General features: G+C 38.2%; 4 protein-coding genes and 2 pseudogenes across 5 annotated transcripts; 3 read left to right on the top strand and 3 right to left on the bottom strand.

Annotated features, from left to right (window-relative positions):
* Positions 1 to 2,541: 2,541 nt before the first annotated feature.
* Positions 2,542 to 4,599, top strand: LOC147294826 (tryptamine 5-hydroxylase-like). Its single transcript, XM_086231811.1, has 2 exons — positions 2,542 to 3,491; positions 3,958 to 4,599. Exons 1-2 carry the CDS (start codon positions 2,547 to 2,549, stop codon positions 4,591 to 4,593), a joined length of 1,581 nt encoding a protein of 526 aa, XP_086087937.1. The 5' UTR covers positions 2,542 to 2,546; the 3' UTR covers positions 4,594 to 4,599.
* A 36-nt stretch (positions 4,600 to 4,635) lies between these two features.
* LOC147294825 (multidrug resistance protein) lies at positions 4,636 to 6,952 on the bottom strand. Of its 2 annotated transcripts, XM_086231812.1 has the most exons (6): positions 6,603 to 6,952; positions 6,255 to 6,392; positions 5,620 to 5,706; positions 5,421 to 5,468; positions 5,073 to 5,215; positions 4,636 to 4,860 (listed from the first exon to the last, which is right to left on the bottom strand). In XM_086231812.1, exons 1-6 carry the CDS (start codon positions 6,867 to 6,869, stop codon positions 4,848 to 4,850), a joined length of 696 nt encoding a protein of 231 aa, XP_086087938.1. In that variant the 5' UTR covers positions 6,870 to 6,952; the 3' UTR covers positions 4,636 to 4,847. The 2 variants fall into 2 exon arrangements, with proteins under 2 accessions (XP_086087938.1, XP_086087939.1); XM_086231813.1 differs by lacking the exon at positions 4,636 to 4,860 and having other exon boundaries at positions 5,069 to 5,215.
* A 549-nt stretch (positions 6,953 to 7,501) lies between these two features.
* Positions 7,502 to 9,009, bottom strand: LOC147294824 (GRAS family protein RAD1 pseudogene; annotated as a pseudogene).
* Positions 9,010 to 10,137: 1,128 nt separating this feature from the next.
* On the top strand, positions 10,138 to 12,697 carry LOC147294823 (ABC transporter C family member 6-like; annotated as a pseudogene).
* A 274-nt stretch (positions 12,698 to 12,971) lies between these two features.
* On the bottom strand, positions 12,972 to 14,938 carry LOC147294822 (putative carboxylesterase 11). The gene is made up of 2 exons (XM_086232906.1): positions 14,159 to 14,938; positions 12,972 to 13,759 (listed from the first exon to the last, which is right to left on the bottom strand). Exons 1-2 carry the CDS (start codon positions 14,824 to 14,826, stop codon positions 13,222 to 13,224), a joined length of 1,206 nt encoding a protein of 401 aa, XP_086089032.1. The 5' UTR covers positions 14,827 to 14,938; the 3' UTR covers positions 12,972 to 13,221.
* A 6,560-nt stretch (positions 14,939 to 21,498) lies between these two features.
* LOC147294821 (stemmadenine O-acetyltransferase-like) lies at positions 21,499 to 23,201 on the top strand. The gene has a single exon (XM_086233524.1). It carries the CDS (start codon positions 21,573 to 21,575, stop codon positions 22,929 to 22,931), a length of 1,359 nt encoding a protein of 452 aa, XP_086089650.1. The 5' UTR covers positions 21,499 to 21,572; the 3' UTR covers positions 22,932 to 23,201.
* Positions 23,202 to 24,929: the final 1,728 nt, after the last annotated feature.

Genomic DNA, 24,929 nt, shown 5'->3' with positions numbered 1-24,929 from the left:
GGATAAGGATAATCTGATAGCAAGCTAAACGGCGCCGTGTAGTTGCAGTTACTTTTGCGCACGCGGGAACGTCGTTCTGGATGGGCCATAATAAACGGGCTTTTAATTTAGTTGTTGGGCTCTTTTGTGGGCCTTAAAAAACAGCATGGGATCTTGGGCTTCAATTATTAGCCAGTTTACGTGCGTAGATGCGTCTTCTATATAAACAGGCTAAACAGCCATTCAGTTGGACGACTTCATCTCCCTCTCTCTCAGAGTCAGAGCCAGACACAGACATCACTGGTAAGTGATACGTTGAAAAAGGAAGAAAAATATGGAAATGGACCAATTTACCCCTGAGTCTCTCATCCTCTTGCTCCTTCTGGGTCGTCTTCGTGGACACCAGGGAATGCCTGACCAACCCATCTTCATGGGTCCTCGAACTCGACAATGGAAGCCGAACCACTGCGTTTAAAGACATACCCACTTCTATTTTCACTTCGATATTGCAGAATCTTCGTTTTTTTCACTGTGTTTGCTTGATTGCTGTGTGGTTGAGCGAGAACAGAGAAAGAGCTCGTTGGGAATGTCCGGGGGACTCTTTTAAGTCTTATCCACTCGTTTAGAGAATGGTGTTGATCTGGACGACAGTTGCTTGCCCGCCATACACGTGCGAGCCCACAATGCATAGGGATTCGAGCTACCTGGGCCCAGCTATGAAGCTGCCCATGGCGATGTAATCTTGACCATCTATTTTGCCACGATGGTGCTGTATAAATGTTCGACAAAATGCCTAAGAGAGAACCATTTACATTTACTAGTATATGATTGGAGTGAATTTTGGATTAGAGATAATGAGATCATAATCTTGAATGTTTGATTAAAAAACAATACACATAATAAAAAGGTTATATTAATCATTTAACACCATAACAAAATATGTTATAAGATTAAGATTGGCTAGCAATATCCTATTATACGAACTTTTATCCGGAATTCGATTCTTGGCAAGCTATCCAAGCCACTAGTACACATGCTACGTGCCAACATGCATGCCACGTGTATAGTTGCTTCGTGCTACCGAGTCAATAACACGGATTGACCACACGTGTTTAGATCATCTGTCCCATTTTTGTCTCTTGTCTACATTGTTTACGCATGTCAACATTTCCTACACACTTATAAATTTTCATTTTTCATCTCTTAAAGGTTTTAGCTAGCAGAATTTTAAATCCTCAATTTACACCTGAATTTAAAAAAATTTGCAATGTATAACCTTTGTCGGATTCCATTAGTATTTTTGTTAAAAATTAAGGCATTTTGGTATTTTTCATGTTTGAATACTTTAGGTTGAACAAATGTCACTATAAAATAAGAGAAAAAGAATAAAAAATTTGGGTGCTTCCCAATATGAGAAAGAAAATAAGTCAGGGTTATTTCAATCCAAAACTTAAATAGAAGCTAAAAATTTATACCGAGCGCTCGGTAAATCCTAAAGAGAGCTCGGTAATAATTATCATGAACTCGATAGTTATTTGTCAAGCGCTTGGCAGTTACAGATGCAACCTCATCCCTGTATTTGTAACCTAAAATATATATCTACTGATCTACAACAAAAAATCTATCATCTACAATCAAAAAATCTGCATTTGCATCTCAAAAAAGATGCACCCCTTCTCTTAACACATGATTAGTGGCAATTGGTTTATAGCACAAGCTGAGCTTCAACTCAGTTGGTTTAACAATAAATTAATGAGAAAAAAAAACATAGATATATAAAAAACAAAGAAAAACCATGTCTCAAATTGCGTACTAGTTGAATAATACCAACACAAGCTCTAAGATTTACACACTGCATGCACTTACTACAGGCATACAAATTCAACAGTTGAAGGCACCTTTTCTTTAAGGTGTTGCATAGCATGGTCTCTTGCTTCCACTTCCTCTTTGACGTCTTCAATTCTCCTATGCCTGGACAGGATCAGTAACAACTTTCTCCAGTGCAGCATTACTCTCTATTAGGAACATGACATGCTGAATGACACATGAATTATCGCGGTACCCTACTATTTATACTACCTTGAGGTAATTATGGGGGCACATGGCAGCCCCCCTCCGGTTCTCTTTTCTCATATGGTACTCCACTCACCCGCAGCTGCACCACCAAGGAAACAATTTACTGTACACGCAAAAACAACTGCAAGCTAGGACCATTTAAGTCTATTTAACATGTATTATCAATTCCTCGCAACAAAATTTAACCTTTTTCTTTCTGTTTATACGCTCAAGGCCTCAAATTGGGTTTTAATGTCAATGTCATATGCTTAGAATTTCTCATATTTAAGTCTCCAACTACACATTTATTTGATAACAGTTATATAATCAAATGATTGATTTTTAATTAAGTTAATTTTTTTTTAGGGCGGGAGTGACATGTGGTACCGGTGACCCAAGTACTACCCTTCAATTAATTATTACCAGTTTACGTGCGTAGATGCGTCTTCTATATAAAATGCCATTAGAGCCGGACATCATTGATACGTTGATAAAGGTAAGAAAAAATGGAAATGGACCATTTTGCCCCTGCGTCTCTCATCCTCTCGCTCCTATTATTCTCGACCTTCATCTTGATCATCGTGGGCTTGGGCTTACAGAAAGGGAAAAATCTCCGATCACAGTCACAGTCCTCCGTCCGTACAGCACCGTCGCCACGGAGCCTTCCCATAATAGGCCACCTCCACCACCTCCTCAAGACAGACATGCCGCACCACACCTTCACCCAGCTGGCCCACCAACTAGGCCCGATCATCTACCTCCGACTTGGCCGAGTTCCGACCATCATCATCTCCTCGGCTCACCTGGCCCGCCAAGTCCTCAAAACCCACGATCACGTCTTCGCGAGCCGCCCGCAGCTGGTGGCGGCTCAGTGGCTCTCGTTCGGCTGCTCTGACGTCACGTTCTCCCCCTATGGACCCTACTGGCGCCAAGCCAGAAAAGTGTGCGTCACCGAGTTTCTGAGCTCGAAACGGGTCAACTCTTTCCATCTCGTCCGAGAGGAGGAGGTGAACGGGTTGCTGAGTCAGGTGGCGACTCGGTCCGGGTGTGAACTCGACATGAGCAAGGGGCTGTTTACGTTGGCGAATAACGTGCTGTGCAGAGTGGCGTTGGGGAAGAGGTTTATAGTGGAGGAGAGTGATGAGTCGTCAGAGTCGTCAGGGGATGGTTTGGTGGAGCTTTTGACGGAAACGCAGGCGCTGCTTGCTGGGTTTTGTGTAGGGGATTTTTTCCCCGAGTGGGGGTGGGTCAACTGGGTGAGTGGGTTTAGGAGGAGGTTGAGGAACAACTTGGAGGGTTTGAGAGGTGTTTGTGATGAAATAATAAATGAGCATTTGAACAACAAGAGGGAAACAGAGGGTAGTAGAGAAGATTTTGTGGATGTTCTGCTTCGGGTGCAACAAAGAGATGACTTAGAAGTGCCCATTACAGATGATAATCTTAAGGCTCTTGTACTGGTATTGTATCTCTTCGATCTTCCTCTCTTTCTTAATTACTTCTATGCATAACTGCATGCTTGTGTGTATTAATCTTGTTTTGAGATTTAATTAAAGATTAGGTATTTTACTATTTTGAGATTAGGATTTAGTATTATTCTATATTAGAAATTTAGAATCATAATTATATAAAAATTTTAAAATGACGTAGTACGTACGTGGATTAATATAAAAAAGATCGAGCCATTAATTGCGTTGCTACTTGCAAGTCCAAACTCCTAACTCTCAACTACCAAGTGGTCCAAGTGAAGTCCAAAAATTGTGTACGATGTTATAAAAGCAAAGGACCATATCCATCTTTATCTAAATTAACGTGACCAGCTTGTTTGCTAGGGTCAGCAGCGGTGGGGAGTTGTCAGTTCCCTTCGAAAGTTGCTGCGTACGTTTTAATTTGAATAATTTCCTGTTTTTTGTGTGATGTTAACAGGACATGTTTGTAGCTGGAACGGACACAACATCAGCCACTCTAGAGTGGACAATGACAGAGCTGGTCAGGCACCCAAAAGTGATGGAGCAAGCACAAGAAGAAGTTCGAAAAATTGCATCCAGCACTGGCACAGTTGATGCCAGTCACCTCCAAAACATCCACTACTTAAAAGATGTGATAAAAGAGACAATGCGATTGCACCCACCGGTCCCTCTTCTAGTTCCTCGAGAATCAATGGAGAAGTGCATTCTAGATGGCTACGAGGTACCCGAAAAAACTCGGGTTCTGATCAATGCCTATGCCATAGGAAGAGACCCGCAATCATGGGAGAATCCCCTGGAGTATAGGCCTGATAGGTTTGAGGATGGTAACATTGATGTCAAGGATCAAGATTTCAGGTTTCTGCCATTTGGGGGAGGAAGAAGAGGCTGCCCGGGTTATGCCTTTGGCTTAGCAACAGTGGAGATTGCATTAGCTAGGCTCCTGTATCATTTTGATTGGGCATTGCCTCAGGGAGTTGGACCAGATGATGTGGACCTTGATGAGATTTTTGGGCTTGCCACAAGAAAGAAGTCTGCTCTTGTTCTTGTCCCAACAGTCAGTAAGGACTACAAATTCAAGGGAATTGATTCGTAGCACTAATGAGTTCCTTAGTCCCAAGCATGCCTGGCATAGATCTATAATTAACTTCTACTGGAACATGCTAAATTTGTATTGATGTTACTAGGAAAAAACATAATATTCTGTTTAATGGACAGAGATGTATAAACAAAACCGTGTAGAATCCTAAACCACCTTTCGTGAAATGTTGTATGCAGCAGATTAAGCTTCTCTATCACGCAGAACCTATGGTTCACTGCAACATATCAAGCAAATGGCTTCTCCACCCTTCAGCCTTTGACCCTGGTAAATGAACCCAATAATCATTTTAGCCATGTTAAGTAATTTATAATCAAGATACAGGCAAATGACGTAACAGGAAGGAGATCAATATGGGCAGGTCTTAGTTTTGAGTATTGCCTGACAACAGAGAAGAGAGAACAACAAGGAAGCCCTTCTATAACTACAATTGAGAAAACAGAACTTATCAAGAGTATGGTGTACATATAACTCACTTTTCCTGTTTTTTGGATGTTTCTTCTAATTCCTCAGACTCGGATGAGTTTATTGCTGTCAGCTTGCCAAACGATTCCTTTGCGTCCCCAAAAAAATCTTTCACTTTATCAAAAGTGGTTTTGAGCTGGTCTTGTGTTGGAAGCTGGACATTGTTTCAGAATTATAAAGATATTAAAGCAAAAAATAATCGAATGATCTGATCAGAACAGGAAAAAAAAAAGAACTTAGCTATAACTATCAGCATAAATAGCTTCTAATTTAGAATAAATGAAGACCCCCACCTAATATCTAAGACCTCATAATTTCATGATAAAGACAATGCACAACCAAAAATATCAAATAATTACCTCAATTACATCTGAGGTAGAAAGTGCTGCTCTCATATTACCATTTTCCTACACGTTTGGCACATAAGAGACTTAGACACAGAACTAGCAGAATTGAGCTTCGTGATACGAGTTATTTCATCCATCTTTAATGGTGGGAAAGGGATAAAATTGGAAATTAATGAACTTTCATGTAGTGTAGAGGATATAAGAACATTACAACAATTTTGTAGCCATATCTAAACTCAGTAGCTGTCCGCAATACTCGATGCTGCTTAAATGCTGTCTTCTTTATTTCCTTCTCATCCTGTTTAAATTAAGAACAAAAAAACAAGTGATTATGTAAATGAGAAGGTGGAATCGCTATATGAAAAATGCTTAAAGATCACAGGAATCACAAGTTTGGTTAACGAAAACAGAATATATCCCCTGAATCATGATTGATCAACAATGGCTGGAAAGGTTTTAACAAAGACAATTTTTGCAACAGGGATTCTCAAGATAGATAACATAGCAGTGTGAGCGTGTACAGACATGGATCCGTCGTTTCAATGGATGATAACACAGACCATTAAAAGATTTTAGCAAGTCATTCCCATAAAATAAAAAAAAAGGGGCATTGCTTAGGCTCAGGATCAGCTTGTTTAATAAAGTCTCTACAAGAATGGACATTGTTAAAAGAGCTCTACTTTAGATTGTTTAATGAGTCATTTTGTATGCATACAGGAAACCAAAGAATACTGGAAGTTATGATGAGATTTAGCAAGTATTAAATGGAACACAACTAAGCATAATTTAATGACAAAATAACTAGAATGTAGAAATCTAGATTACCATTAAGTAAACAAAACTTACTCGGTAAATAACTGCTGCAAGATTTCTAGCAAGTGTATCTTTGTATATATATTTCCCCAGAAAATTATCTTTTGCTGCAAGCATGATTTTGGCTGTGGTTCCACCTGATATAACACTAAGTGGGTACCATAGGTAAACCTGTGTAGTGTTTAAATTGAGTATGTCATACACTTCAAACTTTATCCAGGCAAACAAAATCCCAAAAAAAATGGAAGGTTGAGAAATGCTCACATTGAAACATAAAAGCAATTAACTTCGAGTCTTAGAAAATTAAAATAAAACCAAAAGGAGAGAGAGAGAGAGAGAGAGAGAGAGAGAGAGAGAGAGAGAGAGAGAGAGAGAACAAACATTGGCCATTCTCATGAAGATGACAAAACGTGGGTTGCCATCGTCTTCAATCTTGGGCATGGGAGGAGGAGGAGGCCTCTGAAATTGGCGAGCCATCATTCCCTTTTTGCCCTTTGCTTCAACCACCAGTATGTGGCCCTGCCTTGGCTTAGCCTTCTGGGTCGTCTTCGTGGACACTAGGGAGTGCCTGACCAACCCATCTTCATGGGTCCTCGAACTCGACAATGGAAGCCGGACCACTGCGTTTATAGACATACCCACTTCCATTTTCACTTCGATATTGCAGAATCTTCGTTTTTTTTTTTTTCCACTGTGTTTGCTTGGTTGCTGTGGTTGGGCAAGAACAGAGAAAGAACTCGTTGTTGGGAATGTCCGAGGGACTCCTTTTAAGTCTTATCCACACGTTCTGGGCAGACAGTTGCTTGCCCGCCATACACGTGGCAGCCCACAATGCATGGGATTGGAACTACCTGGGCCCAGCTATGAAGCTGCCATGGCGATGTAATCGTGGCCATCTATTTCGCCACGATGGTGCGTTGTGTATAGATGTTCGACAAAATGCCTAAAAGAGACCCATTTACATTTACTACTATATGATTGGAGTGAATTTTGGATTAGAGATAATGAGATCATAATCTTGAATGTTTGATTAAAAAAAAAATACAATTAATACCTATCATACGAACTTGAAACAAAATATGTTATAAGATTAAGATTGGCTAGTAATACCCTATTAGACGAACTTGAAATAAATCTGAAAACAACAGAAATGGTGACCCTACACATAAGTATTTATGTTAATTTATTTAAACTGTTCACCAACAAGATTAGTTCCACAAAGGTTTTCTGATATGTTATGGGACACCAAGTCACAAATGTTAGACTGGTTTTGATGAAATTCAAGAACATTTCCAGCAAGAAGCTGCAACGATGGGCTTAGACTTCCACCCAAGAACCAAGCATCCCTTGTCATCTACAATTGTGTAACCCTCACAAGCATTCAATTCCACCCATGTGATGGCCTGCGTTATGATCTTCAGAGGTGCTGGTTGGAACCCGGCATGCCTCATCCTCCTCCGCCATTGATCAACCCTCTCATGCCTCTCCACTCTGGCTGGTCCCTCACAGCTCACAATGTTCTTAATCTCCTCCCCAAAGTAAAACTGCTCCATTTTGGCTCTCCTTGTGTCATACTTGGGCAGCATTGCATCTAGGGAGTCAAAGATGGCTGAGTAGTTATGCAATGCCTCCATGAACCTCCCAAGAAAGAAAGGCCCATTGTGGCTTGAGTCCTGCTCAACCAAAACCAGAAGCTTTGGTGACAACTCATGCAGTGTTTGTAAAACCGAGTTCAGTGCTCCTCGACTCTCTTTCACCAGACAATGCAGCTGCAGTATGCTATTGATAACTAGAACCTCCCCATCAAGCAGATTGAAATACTCGGGCTTTAAATTTTCCAAGTTGCTTTCTACTGCTACAAATTCAAAATTCAGGTTCATGCTTTGAGCATGTAGCTTTAAGTCATTGCCAATTGCTTGAAGGCGTTCGGCAGAGTTACCAACACCAGTTATTCGAAGGCGATGCAGTGGTTGTCCTGGGCGGTCGGCTAGACTGTCTATTAAGTGGCGCCATTGGCACCCATGTGGAAGGCCTAGGGTCATCCCCAAGTCTATGACATGAACAGAGCTCTCTCCCTGAAATGACCAAATTGGATTTGTGGGCAAATCTCATAAACAAGGCTTAAAGCCTAATCCTTCTCTAATGAAACTGCCATGGTCTTGGTTGTAACTCCCACTGCCCCAAGTGGTTGAACCAGAGCAAGGCGGTTAGAGAAACCTTGGACGAAGCACGAAGCTACTCGCTGGAAGGATGTCCCAAAGACCTGAGCATTAGCTCTAAGCTCATACAGTAATGCTGAAGCATGAGCTTTGTCTCGGCAAGCCACAGCCTCAGCACAAGCAATGAGTTGTTGAACTAGTTTCATTTCATCTCCACTTCCTCCTCTTTGCTTGGAATATTCGTCTTCCTTGCCTCCCATCAAGGCTTCCGCGGCTTCCTCCATGGCCTCTACTGCCAAGTATCTCTGAGTGTAAGCTGATATGTGATCCCGGAATTGGATTCTTGGCAAGCTATCCAAGCCACCAGTACACATGCTGCTACTGAGACTGTAAAGACTATAATTAGTACCAACAATGGATTCATTAGCACCATGTTCATGCTTTAGCCTCTTATGACTTCTTGTTTTGTCCATGAACGGAATCACCCAGGTAGCAGAATTGTTCTCCAAAGTGGAAAGAGAAGGGAAGGGAAGGCATGACATGGATGACAGATTGAGATCAAGAGCAATCACCTCATTAGATGTAATATCACCAAAGACTTCAGGTTGCACATACAGACCAGATGCCATCATGTAGCTCTCTAATGTATTGGGAAGCTTTTGCAATTAATTTCAATGATTGTCTCCTCCACAGGGCATGCATATATGCATATATATCATATGTAGCATGAAGCTTCCTTGTTGGGTTGATGACGATTACAATGCTGTACGTGGAAGTATTTAAAATGAGCCTACAGAAAGTGAGTAAAATATTAGGGCTTAAAAAAGTGGTCTTACTTCCAGCAGGCATGAGATGTGTATGCATAGAGCAATCACTAATCCGGGAACAAGCATTGCCATCGTTTTCAAGGAATCCCAAAATTTTTGGAGTTTTATATCCTGTCTATGTCCATAGTTTAGGCAGTTTATCCATATGCGACTATTATTTTCCCAGATACAGAATTGTTTGCATGCTTCTTGCGGTTATTTCCTTTATTCTATATTTCCATTAGGCCTTCCTTTTACCAGGTCGACTAGGTCCTTACGTGGCTTAAATTAACACAAATGGCCTGGAATATATAGATAATGATCAGCTCATCTTACACACACACATACTTGACAAAATAGCTTGTCTCTGCACCTGAATTTTCTTTAGGAATTCACTTCTGAACCTGATATCTGATATTGACCAAGTAAAAGAACCACTAATTTGTTTCTGCCGACCAGTTTAGGTGCTGTCGTTATGGAAGAATATTAGTTTATTGAGGGTATATAAGCATAGAGATGCAGAGGCATGCGCATAGTGTACAAGGCAACCTGTACAGGATATACCATTGGACAAAGCAATTTACTTATACAACCCTGGAACTAAATAGGTGGTGATGTGAATAATTCCAAGAGAACAAAAACAAAATAAATTTGTAGTGATGATACAGAAATGTGATTGAAGGTGTTTGCATATGCATATAAGTCATTGCATTCAAATACACAGCTCAAATGAAGATACAGAGAATGAAAAAATAATTAATTTGATAAATTCAATGCCAAGCATGACTGTATAGTACATCTCAAAATTGAGCTAACGATCATTAACTATACAATAATCAGACAAAAACTGTAGTTGAGCAGAGAGTAGTGTAAAACCTCTACAGACATCCCAACAAATGGGAGTGACATAATGCTGTATACCAAGATGTTGTTCTGATCGAAGCTGCTAAAATGTGCTTCCTTAGGCTTCCCAATTCTTTTTTTCTCCCGATGGTTCTTAAAGGGATCACCTGAACCTTCCCTGGAAAGAAGAAAATCAGAGTTGTGGGAAGGACAGGAAGTGGCAAGTCCACTTTGATTCAAGCACTGTTTAGAGTAGTTGAACCATCAGGAGGGAAAATTATAATTGATGGAATTAATATTACAAACATTGGCCTGCAGGACTTAAGGTCAAGGTTGGCTATCATCCCACAAGACCCTTCACTATTCCATGGAACCATGAGGACTAATCTGGACCCTCTGCAACAATATTCTGATCCGGAAATATCTTAGAACTCATAAATATGATATGGTGGTTAAACAAGTTTACTTATATGACCTATGTATATGGTGGTTAACTAACTCAGGTCTTGAATAAATGTCGACTGGGGAACATAGTGAGGCAAGACCAAAGGCTCTTGGATGCCCCTGGTATATATGTATAAAAAATAAAATTAAAAACTACGTAATCATACAATCAATGCAGTTCAATAATTTTTATTACATATTGTTTTCTGTTTGTCCCATTCATTTAAAAGTGTGGTATAATTCATTTAGAATATCTGGATTATAATACTAATACAGTTGCTGAAGATGGAGAAAACTGGAGTGTTGGACAGAGGCAGCTTGTTTGTCTGGCCGGAGTGCTTCTAAAGAAGAGGAGAATTTTTTTGCTGGATGAGGCAACATCTTCAATTGATACAGCAACAGAAATGCTTATTCAGGAAACGATAAGGGAAGAGACGAGTGACTGCACCGTTATCACAGTAGCACACCGAATTACTACTGTGATTGACAATGACTTGGTTCTTGTTCTCGATCAAGGTAGTGCATATAATAACAAGAAAGTTATAACCCTTAAACAAACATAGCATTTGCTTCTAGGAAAGGGTTTTCTTGAAAAAAAAAAAAAAAAAAAAAAAAAGATGAATTGGCTTTAAACATGATGCAACATCCTTTTCTGATATGGTTTTTACTAACACTTTGATCCATACAAATACAATACAGGCGAGATTATGGAGTATGATTCTCCTGCTCGGCTAATGAAGGATAGCTCCCTCTGCATTTTCAAAGTTGGTGGCAGAATTCTTGAGGAGATCTTCCAGGAGCATGAGGAAGTGCTAAATTTGAGGAGCAGAAATAGTGTTAAGTTCCAGATCTTGAGGACATAGAAAATAATCTGCTTGGTTAATTTGTATATAATATGAGTCTATCTATAATGCCTTTTAGTGTTCAGTTTCAGATGGAGGTTTGTTATTGCATGAAAAGGTGCAATAACAAACCCCCCACTTCAAAAACCTTTTTTATTTGCTAAAGAAAGCATCAAACCCTCCTCTCCAACTCAAGTTTGATCAACCAACGAACCTTCTAATTCATGTTTGTTCATGGCAAATCTTTGTTAACTCAGTCAAGTTTTGTATGCAAACTTTATTATAACCTTTTGGGTAAACTGCTACTCATGCATGGGAACTTAATATATTGAATTTAAAAGAGCCAAATGAAGGAGTAGTTCGACAGCAGATCATATAGTAGACAAATAAGTATTTCTGAATGAATCTTTCATGTTTTATACAAAATAAGGTAAGAAAACTTGAATGAATCTGTTCTCATTTATATGAATTTTAGATTTTGAGATATTTTCCTATCTGGCCAGCTTTCGCTCATGGAAATTGGAAAGTTCTAATTCTAGAATATTCTTCATGGAAAACTTACTTCGGACCTTCTTTGGGAAAGAAGAAGAAGGAAAAAAGGTATTTTGCTCTATAAATAAATAAAAGTTGTATAAACGATAGTTCATGGTATGCTAACAAAGGTTTATGTATAGAGAAAGGAGGTTGCGTTGTGTTTTCACTATTAATTTCTTGATTAGTTCCGCATTACTCTGTATGATCACTTACCTTACCCCACAAGTTAGGTCATAGTTGTGACCCTAAACTTCATGCTGCCGTGAGATCTATAACAAATTCGTAAGAGGGAAAATGCAATACCAGATCAATTTAGTTAGCTCAACCTCTCAATTTTTCCAAGACAAGGTAAATTCACTGGTTTTTGCAGTCGAGAATTCAAAGTCTGCAACTTTTTTTGTGTGACCTTTTTGCACCTTTTCAACTTCCTGGATATCTAATTGGTTTGAAAGTTGCATCTTTTTGTGTTTCGCACATATTGTTCAAAATTTGCATCAATTTCCAGATATCAAACTAGTACAGAACAGCTTTTAAACATCCCCAATATCTAATTAGTTTGAAAGTTGCATCTTCTGTTTCTTAACTGATTTAAAGATCGCATCTTGTTTGCTTCTCATATCTAACTTGTAAGGTTGTACCCATCAATTTACAGGTATCAAACTATTATAAAATTGCACCTTTTTGTTTTTTGTTTTTTAAATTTCCCAGATATCTAACTGGTTTAAAGATTGTAACTGGCGTTTGCATAGGGGATTGAAGAAGTCAAAGAGGAAGTGGAAGCAAGAGACCATGCTATGCAACGCCTTAAAGAAAAGGTGCCTTCAACTGTTGAATTTGTATGCCTGTAGCATGTGCAGTGCGTAAATCTTAGAGATTGTGGTGGTATTATTCAAGTAGTACGCTATGATTTATTGATGTTTAATGGTGTGAGCAAACAAACTCAATTTGAGACAAGGTTTTTCTTTGTTTTTTTATATATCTATGGTGGTGATGTGAATAATTCCAAGAGAACAAAAAACAAAATAAATTTGTAGTGATGATACAGAAATGTGATTGAAGGTGATCGCATATGCATATAAGTCATTGCATTCAAATACACAGCTCAAATGAAGATACAGAGAATGAAAATAAATGAATTTGAATAAATTCAATGCCAAGCATGACTGTATTAGTACATCTCAAAATTGAGCTAATGAACATTAACTATACAATAATCAGACAAAAACTAAAGTTGAGCAGAGAGTAGTGTAAAACCTCTACAGACATCCCAGCAAATGGGAGTGACATGATGCTGTATACCAAGATGTTGTTCTGAAGCTGCTAAAATGTGCTTCCTTAGGCTTCCCAATTCTTTTTTTCTCCTCTGAACTAATCAATAAGAAAACTCATGGCCTCTGAGTGATATATACTTCTTGACCCATATAGTGATATCATCTGCACAAGCCAGGGCCTTAGGTGTCTGGAGGAGCACATCAAGAGTAGCAAACTCGTGCACAGTATCCTTGTAATCAAGGAGAGGTGCATCCACATTCGCCTTCCGCAATGCTTTCGAGTAAGCAATGCCCCGGTCACGCATCCAATCGTGCTCTGCAACAACTATTAGTGTGGGAGGCATGCTCTTTAAGGGTGGCCCTCTCCCAGGAATAAGAGGGTTGCCAGCAGGGTGGTTCAAATCGAACTCTTTCCCGGGTAGAAATAGCTTCCATGCCAGCATACATGTAGCCTTGTCATAAAAGTAGGAATTTGCCAACTTAATCTCAGACTGTGTAGGAATGCTTCCAATGAAGAAAGGGTACATCAGAACTTGTGCAACTACCTTTACAGGATTCAAGAGCTTCCCTGCCTCCACAGCTTTTCGAGCTACGTAATCTGCTAGGTTAGCACCACAGCTCACCCCAAGGAGTACACACCTGTTCTGATAACAAGGACCATGTCAATGATCATTAATTCCAATCATATAAAGACAACACAAAATTAAAAGCTTTATGTATAGTAAGAGAGAACAATGCAAGTAAAAGGCTAATGAACAACCATTATTCAAAAGTGCCTCTTTCATCTTTATTGGGTCTTATTCATGACATTATACATTGCTAACATTCATAATTGGGTTAGTTTACAGGCCAAATTACTTTTCAATCTGTGTAGTTTGTGCCAACGCCAAGTTCCATTTAGGGTCAGTTGTAATAATTTTGCTCCTGTAGTTTCCTAACCAAGTCTATAGGGACCGAAAACGTAATTTGAAAAAACAAACAGAAACAAAAATTGAAAAGCAATTTTAAAGATTGCAAGGGGATGAAACAAGCAAGTACCTAGAAGGGTCTCCATGAGCAGCCAACCAAGGCTCAACCATTGACGAACCAAAGCTATCAAACAATTTATTCTGGCCATTGCGAAGCGATGCCAAGTTGGCCTGCTTCACCAACCAGTTCAAGCCCATAAGCCCGTCGTCAAACGCCGCCGGGTACGGACTCTCCGGCGCTAGCCTGTACCCGACCGCCACCACGATCACGTCGCACAGCTTCGCTATCCTTCTGCAGAAGGCGTCGTTGGACGACGTGTCGTTGCTCCCATTCACAAACCCGCCACCGTGAAACTGTAGCATTATTGGCAGCTTCCGGTGGCGGTGGTGCTTTCCCATTGGCGGAGGAGGAGAGTATCCCCTGTAAACGACCCCATCATCAACATCGTCCAATTGGGTGGCGCCAAGTGGCGGAGGTTTTGGGTTTTTGGGGGTGAGGATGGAGTCTGGGAGGAAGATGCGGAGGGAGAGAGAGGAAGAGGGGTCGATGTGGATGTCTTTGGTTGCGACGCCGTTTTGGAAAGTCGGGTTGGCGGGAACGGCGGGCTCTTCGGGTCTGGAAGTGATTCCGAATGGGCTGTTGGTGTTGTGGAGGTGGGATTGGGTTAGGGACTGTAATTGGTGTCTCAGGTGGTACTTGAAGAACAAGCTGTAGAGCTTCAAATTTAGGCTTGGCATTATTTGTACACAGAGAGAAAAACAAAGATCAGGTGAGGAGATAGAGGGTTTTGGGTATTAAGTTAAGGGAGTAGACGCCATTGAAGAGTGCTTCAATTCAATTTGTTGGACTCAGCAGAGACGTGTTGGAATTGGTTGCTGGTCAGCGTAGAAGCTTCGAGTTTAAGCGCCATCCTTTCAATTTCATCCAGCTGCTGCTTTTTGCTGTTGTACTTTAGTACATTTTGTGCTTTGAATTTAAGGTACAATCAGTAGAAGCAAAGGAGAAGTCGATATACCTTTTTTGAAAACGTTGCTTACGGTAGCGTCTTCAAACGCTTTTTTTTCTTTTTGCTTTGGTAAGATGGGGGCCAAGGCCCAAAGGGAGTCTTTAAATTCTCCTGTTGTTTATGTAATAAATGTGACTTATGACCAAAAATTATGTTCGAAATGTGACTTATGACCCAAAAAAATGTTCGAAATGTGACTTGTCACCATTGGACTTTGAAAGAATGGGCTTGGCGTAATAGATTACAAGATTTATAAAGGCCACTCTTTAAATTACTTGAAAAGATATAAATTTCATTTGTTATTCAAGAAATAAGGATAACTAACTTCCCTAATAATGACATTTTTTTTTCTTTGTCTTCTACTTGGATCTTAATATTTTGTGTGGTTGATTAAGATTTTTAATAGTGTGTTTAAATATATTTTTTAGAGTGAGTTTAAGATTTTTTAAAGTTAATATTTTCTTATGAAGGATACAGGGTGTGGCTGCAATGTTGTAACTTGTAACTGCACACCCAACTTAACTACAGCTATTGGGTCGGGTGTGATCCGAACTATCTGTCAAACACTCGGCTTTCTTGTTTTTTTTTTTGGTCTTAGAATGTAATAACAAGCAGTTTTCCTTCTGAATTATCAAATTAGTGATATGTTACTTATCATTAATGGACCAAAAATTAAGTAGTCCCTCGTCAATCAAAGACAATATAGGAAGCCCAATATGTGCTTTGTGAGGAAGGCCCTTTGAAGGTAAATGGTGGGCTACCATTTGAGAACAAGATTTATGAGGTCCATGTTCTAACAATGGGCCAGAGTTGTTGGGCTGATGGCATTCAAGCAAAAGCAAACTCATGCATGTAGCTTGAGCCTATGATGCCTCTCTAGTCTCTCCCGAGAATGCTAAAGGGACCGCCATGAGCCGCGGAGCCATGCTACAAAATCTTGGTGAGCTGGCCTAGATCATGAAGTGGGGTGGTGGTTTGGGGCCGGCCGGCTGGGCCTTAGGGTGGGTGATTGGGTTGCACTATGACTTAGGCCCCGTTTGGGATTGCGGTGGAAGACCCAAAATTTGCTGTGGATGATAATTCTCAATCACCTACAGCAGTTTTGGTGTTTGGTAAAAAAATAAAAAATTGTTTTTCCCCACAATTCTCAACTCCCCACAGCAAAAACAGAAAGTAGGTTTCTAGTTGCTTTTGAAAGCTGCAGTGACTCACAATAATAATGAATATTTTATTTTACCCATAATACCTTCATTGATTTCTATAATTTTTATTTGTTTATTTTAAATTAAAAATATGTTCATTGTTAGTTATATTTTATATTGTGATAATTAATTATGATATTTTATTTATACGATTAAAATTATAATATACTTAAAAAAATAATAGGCATTCTTATTTAATAATGTTGTTTTTAGAAAAATTAATGCTAATAAAAATTTGTAGTCAAAAATTTCAAAAACAAGTAAAAAAAACATTTTATTTTTACCAAACAAATAAGTGAAATGCACTTTCAGCATCATGTCTATTTTACTAATTATACACAGTCACATCATTTTTATATTAATATTTACCAAATACTTTGATACTGTTTTTTGCACTCACAACACTTTTGAAAACATAGTTTACCAAACACTCAACTGCTTTACTTTACAACTCACTTTATTTCACAGCTGTTTTTTCTCACAATAATACTAAACTGACCCTTAGAAATTTGGAAAGTTAACTTTTTTTTTTTTATTATTATTAAAGAGGTTTTTTAATGTTTTTAATTTTTTTTTGTATTTTGACCATTGAATAGTACTCAAACTCCCCTTAAGAAATACTCGAACCCCTCTCAAGTAGTGCTTGAACCCCTATCAAATAGTGCTCGAAGGGTGTTTGAGCACTTCTTGAGGAAAGCTTGAGTGCTACTCTTTTTAAAAAAAGTTAAAAATCTTTAATTGACTTAAATCTGAGTTAATTTTTCAAATTTATCTTACGACTTATATATATATATATTTTTACAACAATAGATGATCATAACGTGGCAGCTAATGGGTACTTACTATTATATTTTTATTATATTAAAGATAAGGCTATATACCACTTTTGCCTCCAGACATTGCAATGAAATCTCAATTCACCTCCTCTTGTTTCAATTGTATCAATTTGTCACCTAATAGTACACATGATGTTCCAATGTGCCCTTTCGGCTTAATTTCATCATAACTTCCGTCAATTTTGATAACGTGGCAGGGTATATTAGTCATTTCGCCAATTAGACCATATAAGAGTTGCCACGTGTACAAACAAATAATAAAAAAATTCTAATATTTAAAAAAACCAAAATTAAATAAATTAAATAAAAAACCCCTCCCTCCCTCCCAACCCAGATCTGGCCACACCTACCCACCCCCACCCAACCCTTCTCTCCCGTAGCCACCCCTCCCCTCAGCCCCAGCCCCAGCCCCAGCCCCAGCCCACCCCTCAGCCCCAGCCCCAGCCCCAGCCCCACCCCACCCATACCCAACCCAACCCAACCCAACCCCGCCCACCTCCTTACCCCTACCCAGCCTCGAACCACGATGTGTACTATTAGGTGACAAATTAATACAATTGAAACTAGAGGGGATAATTAAAATTTCGTTGTAATGTCAGGGGAAAAAGTGGTATATAGCCTAAAGATAATTAAACCATGAACTTGTGATAATCCTCACTATTACCCTACCCTTATCACTTATTCACTTGGACTGCCATAACTGGAATTGAGATTTCAAGTGTGGCTGAACCTTGTGGGTTGTGAGCTTTAAACAATCAGTTGTGGTAGGAATTCCAACTTTTTTCTTTCAACTGAAATGACATTCATACATTAAACATTAAAAATTATAAAATAAAACTTAAAAAAAAAAAATGGAGTACCATGTCCAATAAAGTAATGATACATAAGGTGATAAACAAATGTTGGAAAAAAAAAATGTTAGGACTCTCAGCATTTTAATTCCTTTGAATATAACTAAATTAATTTTGCCACCTTTTCTGTTTGGAGGTTAGAAATCTGTAGTTAGCTTATTGGAATATACTATTATACTATTACGTTCTCAGCTGCAGTCTGAAACTTTCTCTTACCCTCTCCTTAGCTGGATTAATGAAACTTCCTGTTGCCTAAAACAAAATAGAATTTACAATTATTATTCTGTGATGATGTGATCATTAGCTCAGGGCTCTGATCCTTGGACAAGAAGCAAATCGTTTGAATAGCATTGATTTATTCAAGTCTACGTACAATATTATTATAAATAACAATTAGCAAATAGAGAAAGCCAAGAATCTTAAAGCAATTAGATTGGCAACTTGGCAAGTGTTTGATTTGGTCATAATTCTGATGAATTAATTAATTTTCTCCGCCATGACAATCTTTATCTATAAGACAGCTACCTATTTCAAATCTCTTTTTTTTTTTTTTTTTTTGACCAAAAAAAAAAAGATTTGAAAGTACAGTTTGAAGCTTTCTGGCTTTGTAAGTTGATCAACATATTTGGCATATTATGAGTCGACTTAATATTCACCTCGATCGGCTTTAATGCTTCTTATATGATATAAATGGTCAGACAAAAAAAAAAATGTATGATATAAATGGATCTTGTCTGAAGTAAAAAGAGTGCTTCAATTTGCACCCTAGCTAGCCTATTGCCTTAAAAGATGACCGGGTTCACAAGGTTGGTATTGGTATGAATGTTGACTCGTTTGCTAATTTCTAGCAAAAAAATCAAGGGTGAAATCGGTTCGGTTACCAAACCGATCAGCCAAAATTGACCACCCAACCAACAGAGAAGGAATGGCACAAAAGGGAATCAATGGCCGTCGGTTGCCAATTTTTTGGGTTTAGTTGGATTTGGTTGACGCTATTTAACAGTGCGATTTAAGTTTTTGATATTTTGAGAGAATAGTATTTAAATCAGATTAAATTTTTGATATTTCCAGGGAATAGTATCTAAATTGTTTCCGATTTCAATTTTGGTGGTGCAGTTCAATTATACAACCAAAATCGACATTTCACAGACAAACCCCAAATTGATCAGGTCGATAGTTGGTAATTTTTTGTTGGTCGGCAAAAAAACCCAACCTTGAAAATAATTTTCCAATTACGTAATGCTGACCCACCGACTTAGTCCTATTCTTCTAAGTATTAATGACCCACATTAAATATTGTGAAATGCTTCTTATTTTATTACAATTAATAACATAAATTTCGATTATATTGATTAGTTGATGCAAAACCTGAATGAGTCAACCATGACTTGAATTGTACAAACTAATTAAAGCCCGTTTACTTTTCCGGATCACGCAACCACTTACATTGTTTTGTTTATAAAATTACTTAGTCCGTTGTTTAATTCCCGTGTCCACTTGCCAAAGTCTACTTTTGCCCGGATTTTCTTATTTCCGAGTTTGGTGGGTACTGGCCTACTGGGTACCTCTCTAAGTCCAAATCCATGCCATCTCATTCTACTTTTTTTTTTTCTTTTTTTAAAGAGATAAATCAACTACTGTTCTTTAAGCATCCTTAAATAAATAAAAGGGAATCCTACCTACTTTCTTTACTAATATTTTTATTTATTATTTTCATTCTACAATATAAATTCTTGATAAAAAATATTCATTTTTTAGATTTAACTATGAAGATCATTTCTGCAAAAAATCAACCAAATCGGAAATCGTTTGGTTATGTAACTGTGATCAAATAAACATACGGTTTTAGTAACAATTTGATTCACTGTTAGTTTATTTGTAACGATTATATGATCAAACGAATTCTGATTTAGTTAAACTATCGCAGAGATAATCTTTAAATAATTATTTAAAAAATAAACGATTTTGATCATAATACATTATTGAATGAATATAATAAAGAAAAAGTCGTGGAGAATATAGATAACATTCATCATAAATAAAACACAATCTAGTTAACAAATTTTTGTGGATAAATTTAATGGTGGTGTTCATTAATTACAGCCTTGGGCTCCATCTAATACATGATTAAGAGATCCAAATACCCATGAAAAAATACAAAAAATAAAATGATGAACATTCAAATTATCATATAGCTAAAATAAACATTCAATGGTTATAATTTATAAGTCTAGTATTTGAATAAAATTATTCGGACTATCTTAACTGATCATTTTGTAAATTATCTTTTTAATGAAGATGAAATCTATTTATGTGAATTTCACATGAGTGGGTCTAATCTCTATTAAAGAAATGATTTATAAAATGATCCGTTGAGATATTCACAATAGTATTACTCCTAATATTAACATGGATATTGGCATCCCCAGGTGTGGAATTTGGTAGTCCCCAAGTGTGGAGGTATTGAGATGCATATTGCCATCCTAGCTCAGGTGTGAAATTTGGCAGTCCCCAAGTGAGGAAGCTTAGCAGGTAAAAAAGAAAAAAAAGACAAGGAAAAAAGAAAAGAGGAATCGACGAATATACGAGTGTGAACCCCTTTTAACGTACACGCAATCCCCATTAAATAATGGGTAATCAGCTACAGAATCCAACGCGTGAGTATTATATAAAATTATTCTTATTGAATGTGACGTGTTTTTTTTTGTCTCTAATAATTTTTTATTGATTTTTCTCTAAATATTTTATGCACTCTGGAAAGTCTTGACCCTTGAATTGGAGTGATCGAGCATAAATTATTTACTCTGAAAAATAAGTTCATTCAGCTTTATATCCAACTTCAATATCGTACAGTCCGATAAAATTGGAGATTTTATATTACTAAAGTAGCTAGGTATTTAACATTAACAGTCAAAGTTTGTACTGTATGTTGTAGTAATATTGTAAGATCAGTATGTTAATGAGGAGCTGACTTTTCAAATTCAAACTTGGAGTTTTTTTATACAATATAACCTTATATCATGTACAGTCACATCCAACGTTAACTATCAACTTATATCTCCTGGTCAAAAAAAGAAAACCCTATATCTTAAGAGAAAATGGTAAAATTGTAATGTTTCAAAGTCAAAAAACGAATTGTATAACATACAAGTTTGTATTATAAATTATTCTAAAAATGTAAAAGTTGTGAAAAAGTACATCTTATCAAAAGTTCTTTTGTTGGTTGCACTGTGAGTGATGCGTTGAATTGGCACTTGTCAGCCATCAAAAATCAAAATCAGAATGATTCCAAGTTAACCTTCTTTTCTGGTAGATTTTTTGTATTTTGTTTTATTTTATTAAAACACAACTGTCAAACCTTGTTTTGCAGGAGTATACGTGCAATAATTAATCTTTGTACAGACTACAAGCCATCGAATTGGTATGTTTGACTTTGTTACGAGCTTCCAATCTCGATCTATATATATAACTATGTTGGCAATATCCCCCTCATCAGCATATTTGCCAACTTGTCACGTCTCAGACTTAGCAGATACACTCTGAAACCATTAATTTTTGTTAAATCTTTGCAAGCTCACAAAAAAGAAGATGACGGTTGAAGTGGAAGTGATCTCAACGGAGACCATCAAACCCTCATCTCCAACCCCTGACCACCTCCGGCAACACAACCTCTCTCTCCTCGACCAACTCCAACCACCAATTTTCATGCCCATGGTTCTCTTCTATCCTAAAGAAGCCGACCACGATCCTATCCATCACCACAATACTATTCTCACCGAACGTTGCACCCGAATCAAGAAGGCCTTGTCCCAGGCCTTAACCAAGTTCTACCCACTCGCCGGAAGGGTCCGTGGAACACAATACGTCGACTGCAACGACGAAGGTGCTTACTACGTCGAAGCAAAAACCACTTCCCAAATTTCCGATGTCATCCAAAACCCTATCCCTAGCGACTTCAACAAGTTCCTCCCCCTCGAACTCGACACTGCCCACGAACTCCCCATTTGCCTCCAAGTCACCACCTTCGCCTGCGGCGGCATGAGCATCGCCCTGGGCATGTCTCACAAGGTTGCGGACGCCCTGTCGTATTTCATCTTCCTCAACAGCCTCGCCGCCATCACTCGTGGCGGCGAGAGCGAGGGAAATCTCCTGCTCGCGCCTGATTTTGTCGCGGACAAGTACTACCCTCAGAAAGACTTGTCCGGGCTATATCAGCCACGTAGCGGGATCGTGAAACATAACATTTCGACCAAGAGGTTTGTGTTTGAAGCCCCGGCGATTGCGTCTCTCAGAGCGCAATGCACTGACACTGCCAACGAACACGCAAGGCGTCCCACGCGCGTTGAGGCCTTATCGACCTTCATCTGGAGCCGCTACATCGCAGCATGCACCAACCCAACACAACACCCCGACACAACATACACCGTGTCTCACGCGGTGAACCTCCGTACGAGAATGGACCCGCCACTTGCGGAGAACACTTTCGGAAACGTGACCCGAACCGCTATATCCGTGCCTCCCCTACCCGTCGATCCCAAAGCCGGGTCGCTCCACGGCATAGTGAACCACGTGAGGGAGGGTATCAAGCAAGTTGACGGCGAGTACATAAAGAAGCTGCAGGAGGGTGACGGCTACTTGAGTTTCTTGAAAGAGCGTACCAAACAGTTTATGAGTGGAGAGATAGATTCGTTTAGCTTCACGAGCCTGTGTAGGTTCCCCATCTATGACGCTGATTTCGGGTGGGGAAAACCCGTTTACGTCGGGTCGATGAGATTTAATTTCAAGAATTTGGTTAGTTTCTTTGACACCACGGCGGGGGATGGAGTTGAAGCCTGGATTAACTTGAAGGAAGAAGACATGGAGAAATTCGAAGCTGACGAGGAGTTTCTCAAGTATGTTTCACTTTCATCCACCCCGCATTCGAAGAATTCGGAGTCAACGGCTTGATTTACTAGTAAGATATTCGCCATGTCAATATATGAATCACATTTATAAACCACGTTATAGATTAAATAAAATCAATTTTTAAAAAATGTACAATTTCTATTAAAAATGTGATATGTAATGTGGTACGTAAATGTAGTGATCAAAATAAGTTTATGGCTTTAATTAAACTTCTTGCTTTGTGTGTAAGTTGTAATGTGTACAAAAGTTTATAATTTGTATTTTTTAAATGTCCTGTAATAAGTTTGTTCATGAATCATGATCAATGTGAAATATATAACCGGAAGAAACCATTCTATTTTTTGTTTGTTTTTTTCTTTTCCCAACTTGTTAATTAGATACCCATTTGTAACTTTGCACTTGTTTTTTTTTTGCTAAAAAATAATGAAAAAATTGTTCGCCATCTGGTATATATGCATAATGTGTTGTCGCTGTTATTATATATAGTATTCTATTTCATGCAATATATATCGAGGGCTTGGACATGGGGCAGATGCGTTGACATTTGGACAATTAATGGCCGAGTTAAAGCTCCAGCTGTACTTAATTATATAATATTTTAGCGAGAGATTCTCAACTGAGGTAGCCTGCTCATTCAAAAATGTTTATATACTTTAGCTGCTAAATAGGGCGCCACATGCATGCATGTACATATATCCTAGGATTAGTACGAGATAACAGACCAGCCTGTGACTCACTCTCATTGAGATTTCGAGATCACTGACTAAAGTATTAATTCTCCAACTTAATTGTCTCTCTGTTGTTATTCTGCTACCGCTCTTGCATGCACAAACTATTCACTGTCTTGGTGTTATCATTCTTCCTTTTTGTTTTGGATGGAAATGTGTAAAACACAAAAAAGAAAAAAATACTTACGACTTTTGGTGCTAATATATGTACCCATCGAATCGAAAAAAAGATCAATATTGTCGAACTTTTATCTCTTTTTTGCTAACATATGCCTTTTATTATTTTGAAATTAAATTTTTGGAGTTTTAGTGGAGTCAATGTGAAAGATATCTAAATAAAAAAGAAGCAAATAAAACAACTACAACTCTTTTTTTCTTTGACAATGGAACCCACCTTTTCATTTCTCATGCATTTATACACATAGAAATTATCAGGAAAAGCAATGTGTACATATGGATCAATAGCGAAAAGTGGAGCGGAAAATATTGACAAACATGCATATATATATATATATATAGACACATATAGTGCATACGTATATATATACACGACAAATAAGAAGCCACTAATCTATGTCTAGCTTATCAAGTTTTCATGTGGGTCTCAAAGTTGGACCATTGGGAAGATTGGGTCATTCTGCCCACAGTTTCCTGATAAGTTTATACCGCACTCCGACTCAGCCACCATTATTAGATGGATACCAAAAAAGTTAAAAAATGAGAAACAGATTTTTTTTTTGGCCAGGAAATGAAAAACAGTTTTAATAACACGTGAAAATTTTATTTAATTTCTTTATCGAATAATACTTGATGATTAAGATGGGTGACCGGGGACCAGATCCATGCATCAATTATCAAACATATAGTAATTAAGTTAATTGTTTTTCAAATTAAGGACATTAATTGTCTGTGTTCAATCCAAAAGGGGGGCAAACACTTTGATCCATCAATGAATGCATGCATTGTTGTTTTCCGCTTCAAATTGTACTCTCTGCCCAAAACCAACTCCAGCCTATTGCTCGCTGCCAAAACTATATGTTCTATTAGGGTTTTAATCAAGATAGCAGCAGCCACACAAAAGAGAGAACGTGAGAGAGAAGTTGAGAGCTGCAGCCACCTGGAGAGAAAAGAAGAAAAGCCATTGTTGGCTAGTGAAGGTGTGATTTGCCACTATTGTAAAGAGAATTTTTTCTCTTATTTTCTTTCTCTTGTTCTCTGTGAGTGAGTGAGATCATTGAGTGTTTTTGGGGTTTTGGGTCTATGAGGTTCAAACACTCTTAATAGTAAATAAAAATTGTTCAGTTTTTCAATT

This window comes from Dryas octopetala, chromosome 2 (genome assembly GCF_963921425.1).
Source record: "Dryas octopetala chromosome 2, drDryOcto1.1, whole genome shotgun sequence".
Taxonomy (NCBI): domain Eukaryota; kingdom Viridiplantae; phylum Streptophyta; class Magnoliopsida; order Rosales; family Rosaceae; genus Dryas; species Dryas octopetala.
This window is presented reverse-complemented; position numbering and strand designations above follow the sequence as displayed.

What these genes read in the sequence shown, in the direction of transcription:
- LOC147294826 (XM_086231811.1), top strand. Translation starts at nt 2,547, where the DNA reads ATGGACCATTTTGCCCCTGCGTCTCTCATCCTCTCGCTCCTATTATTC. An exon ending in ATCTTAAGGCTCTTGTACTG is followed by an intron (nt 3,492 to 3,957) that starts GTATTGTATCTC and finishes TGATGTTAACAG; the next exon opens with GACATGTTTGTAGCTGGAAC.
- LOC147294825 (XM_086231812.1), bottom strand. Translation starts at nt 6,869, where the DNA reads ATGGAAGTGGGTATGTCTATAAACGCAGTGGTCCGGCTTCCATTGTCG. An exon ending in TCTTCATGAGAATGGCCAAT is followed by an intron (nt 6,393 to 6,602) that starts GTTTGTTCTCTC and finishes AACACTACACAG; the next exon opens with GTTTACCTATGGTACCCACT. An exon ending in GATATGGCTACAAAATTGTT is followed by an intron (nt 5,469 to 5,619) that starts GTAATGTTCTTA and finishes CCAAACGTGTAG; the next exon opens with GAAAATGGTAATATGAGAGC.
- LOC147294822 (XM_086232906.1), bottom strand. Translation starts at nt 14,826, where the DNA reads ATGCCAAGCCTAAATTTGAAGCTCTACAGCTTGTTCTTCAAGTACCAC. An exon ending in GCTCATGGAGACCCTTCTAG is followed by an intron (nt 13,760 to 14,158) that starts GTACTTGCTTGT and finishes TTATCAGAACAG; the next exon opens with GTGTGTACTCCTTGGGGTGA.
- LOC147294821 (XM_086233524.1), top strand. Translation starts at nt 21,573, where the DNA reads ATGACGGTTGAAGTGGAAGTGATCTCAACGGAGACCATCAAACCCTCA.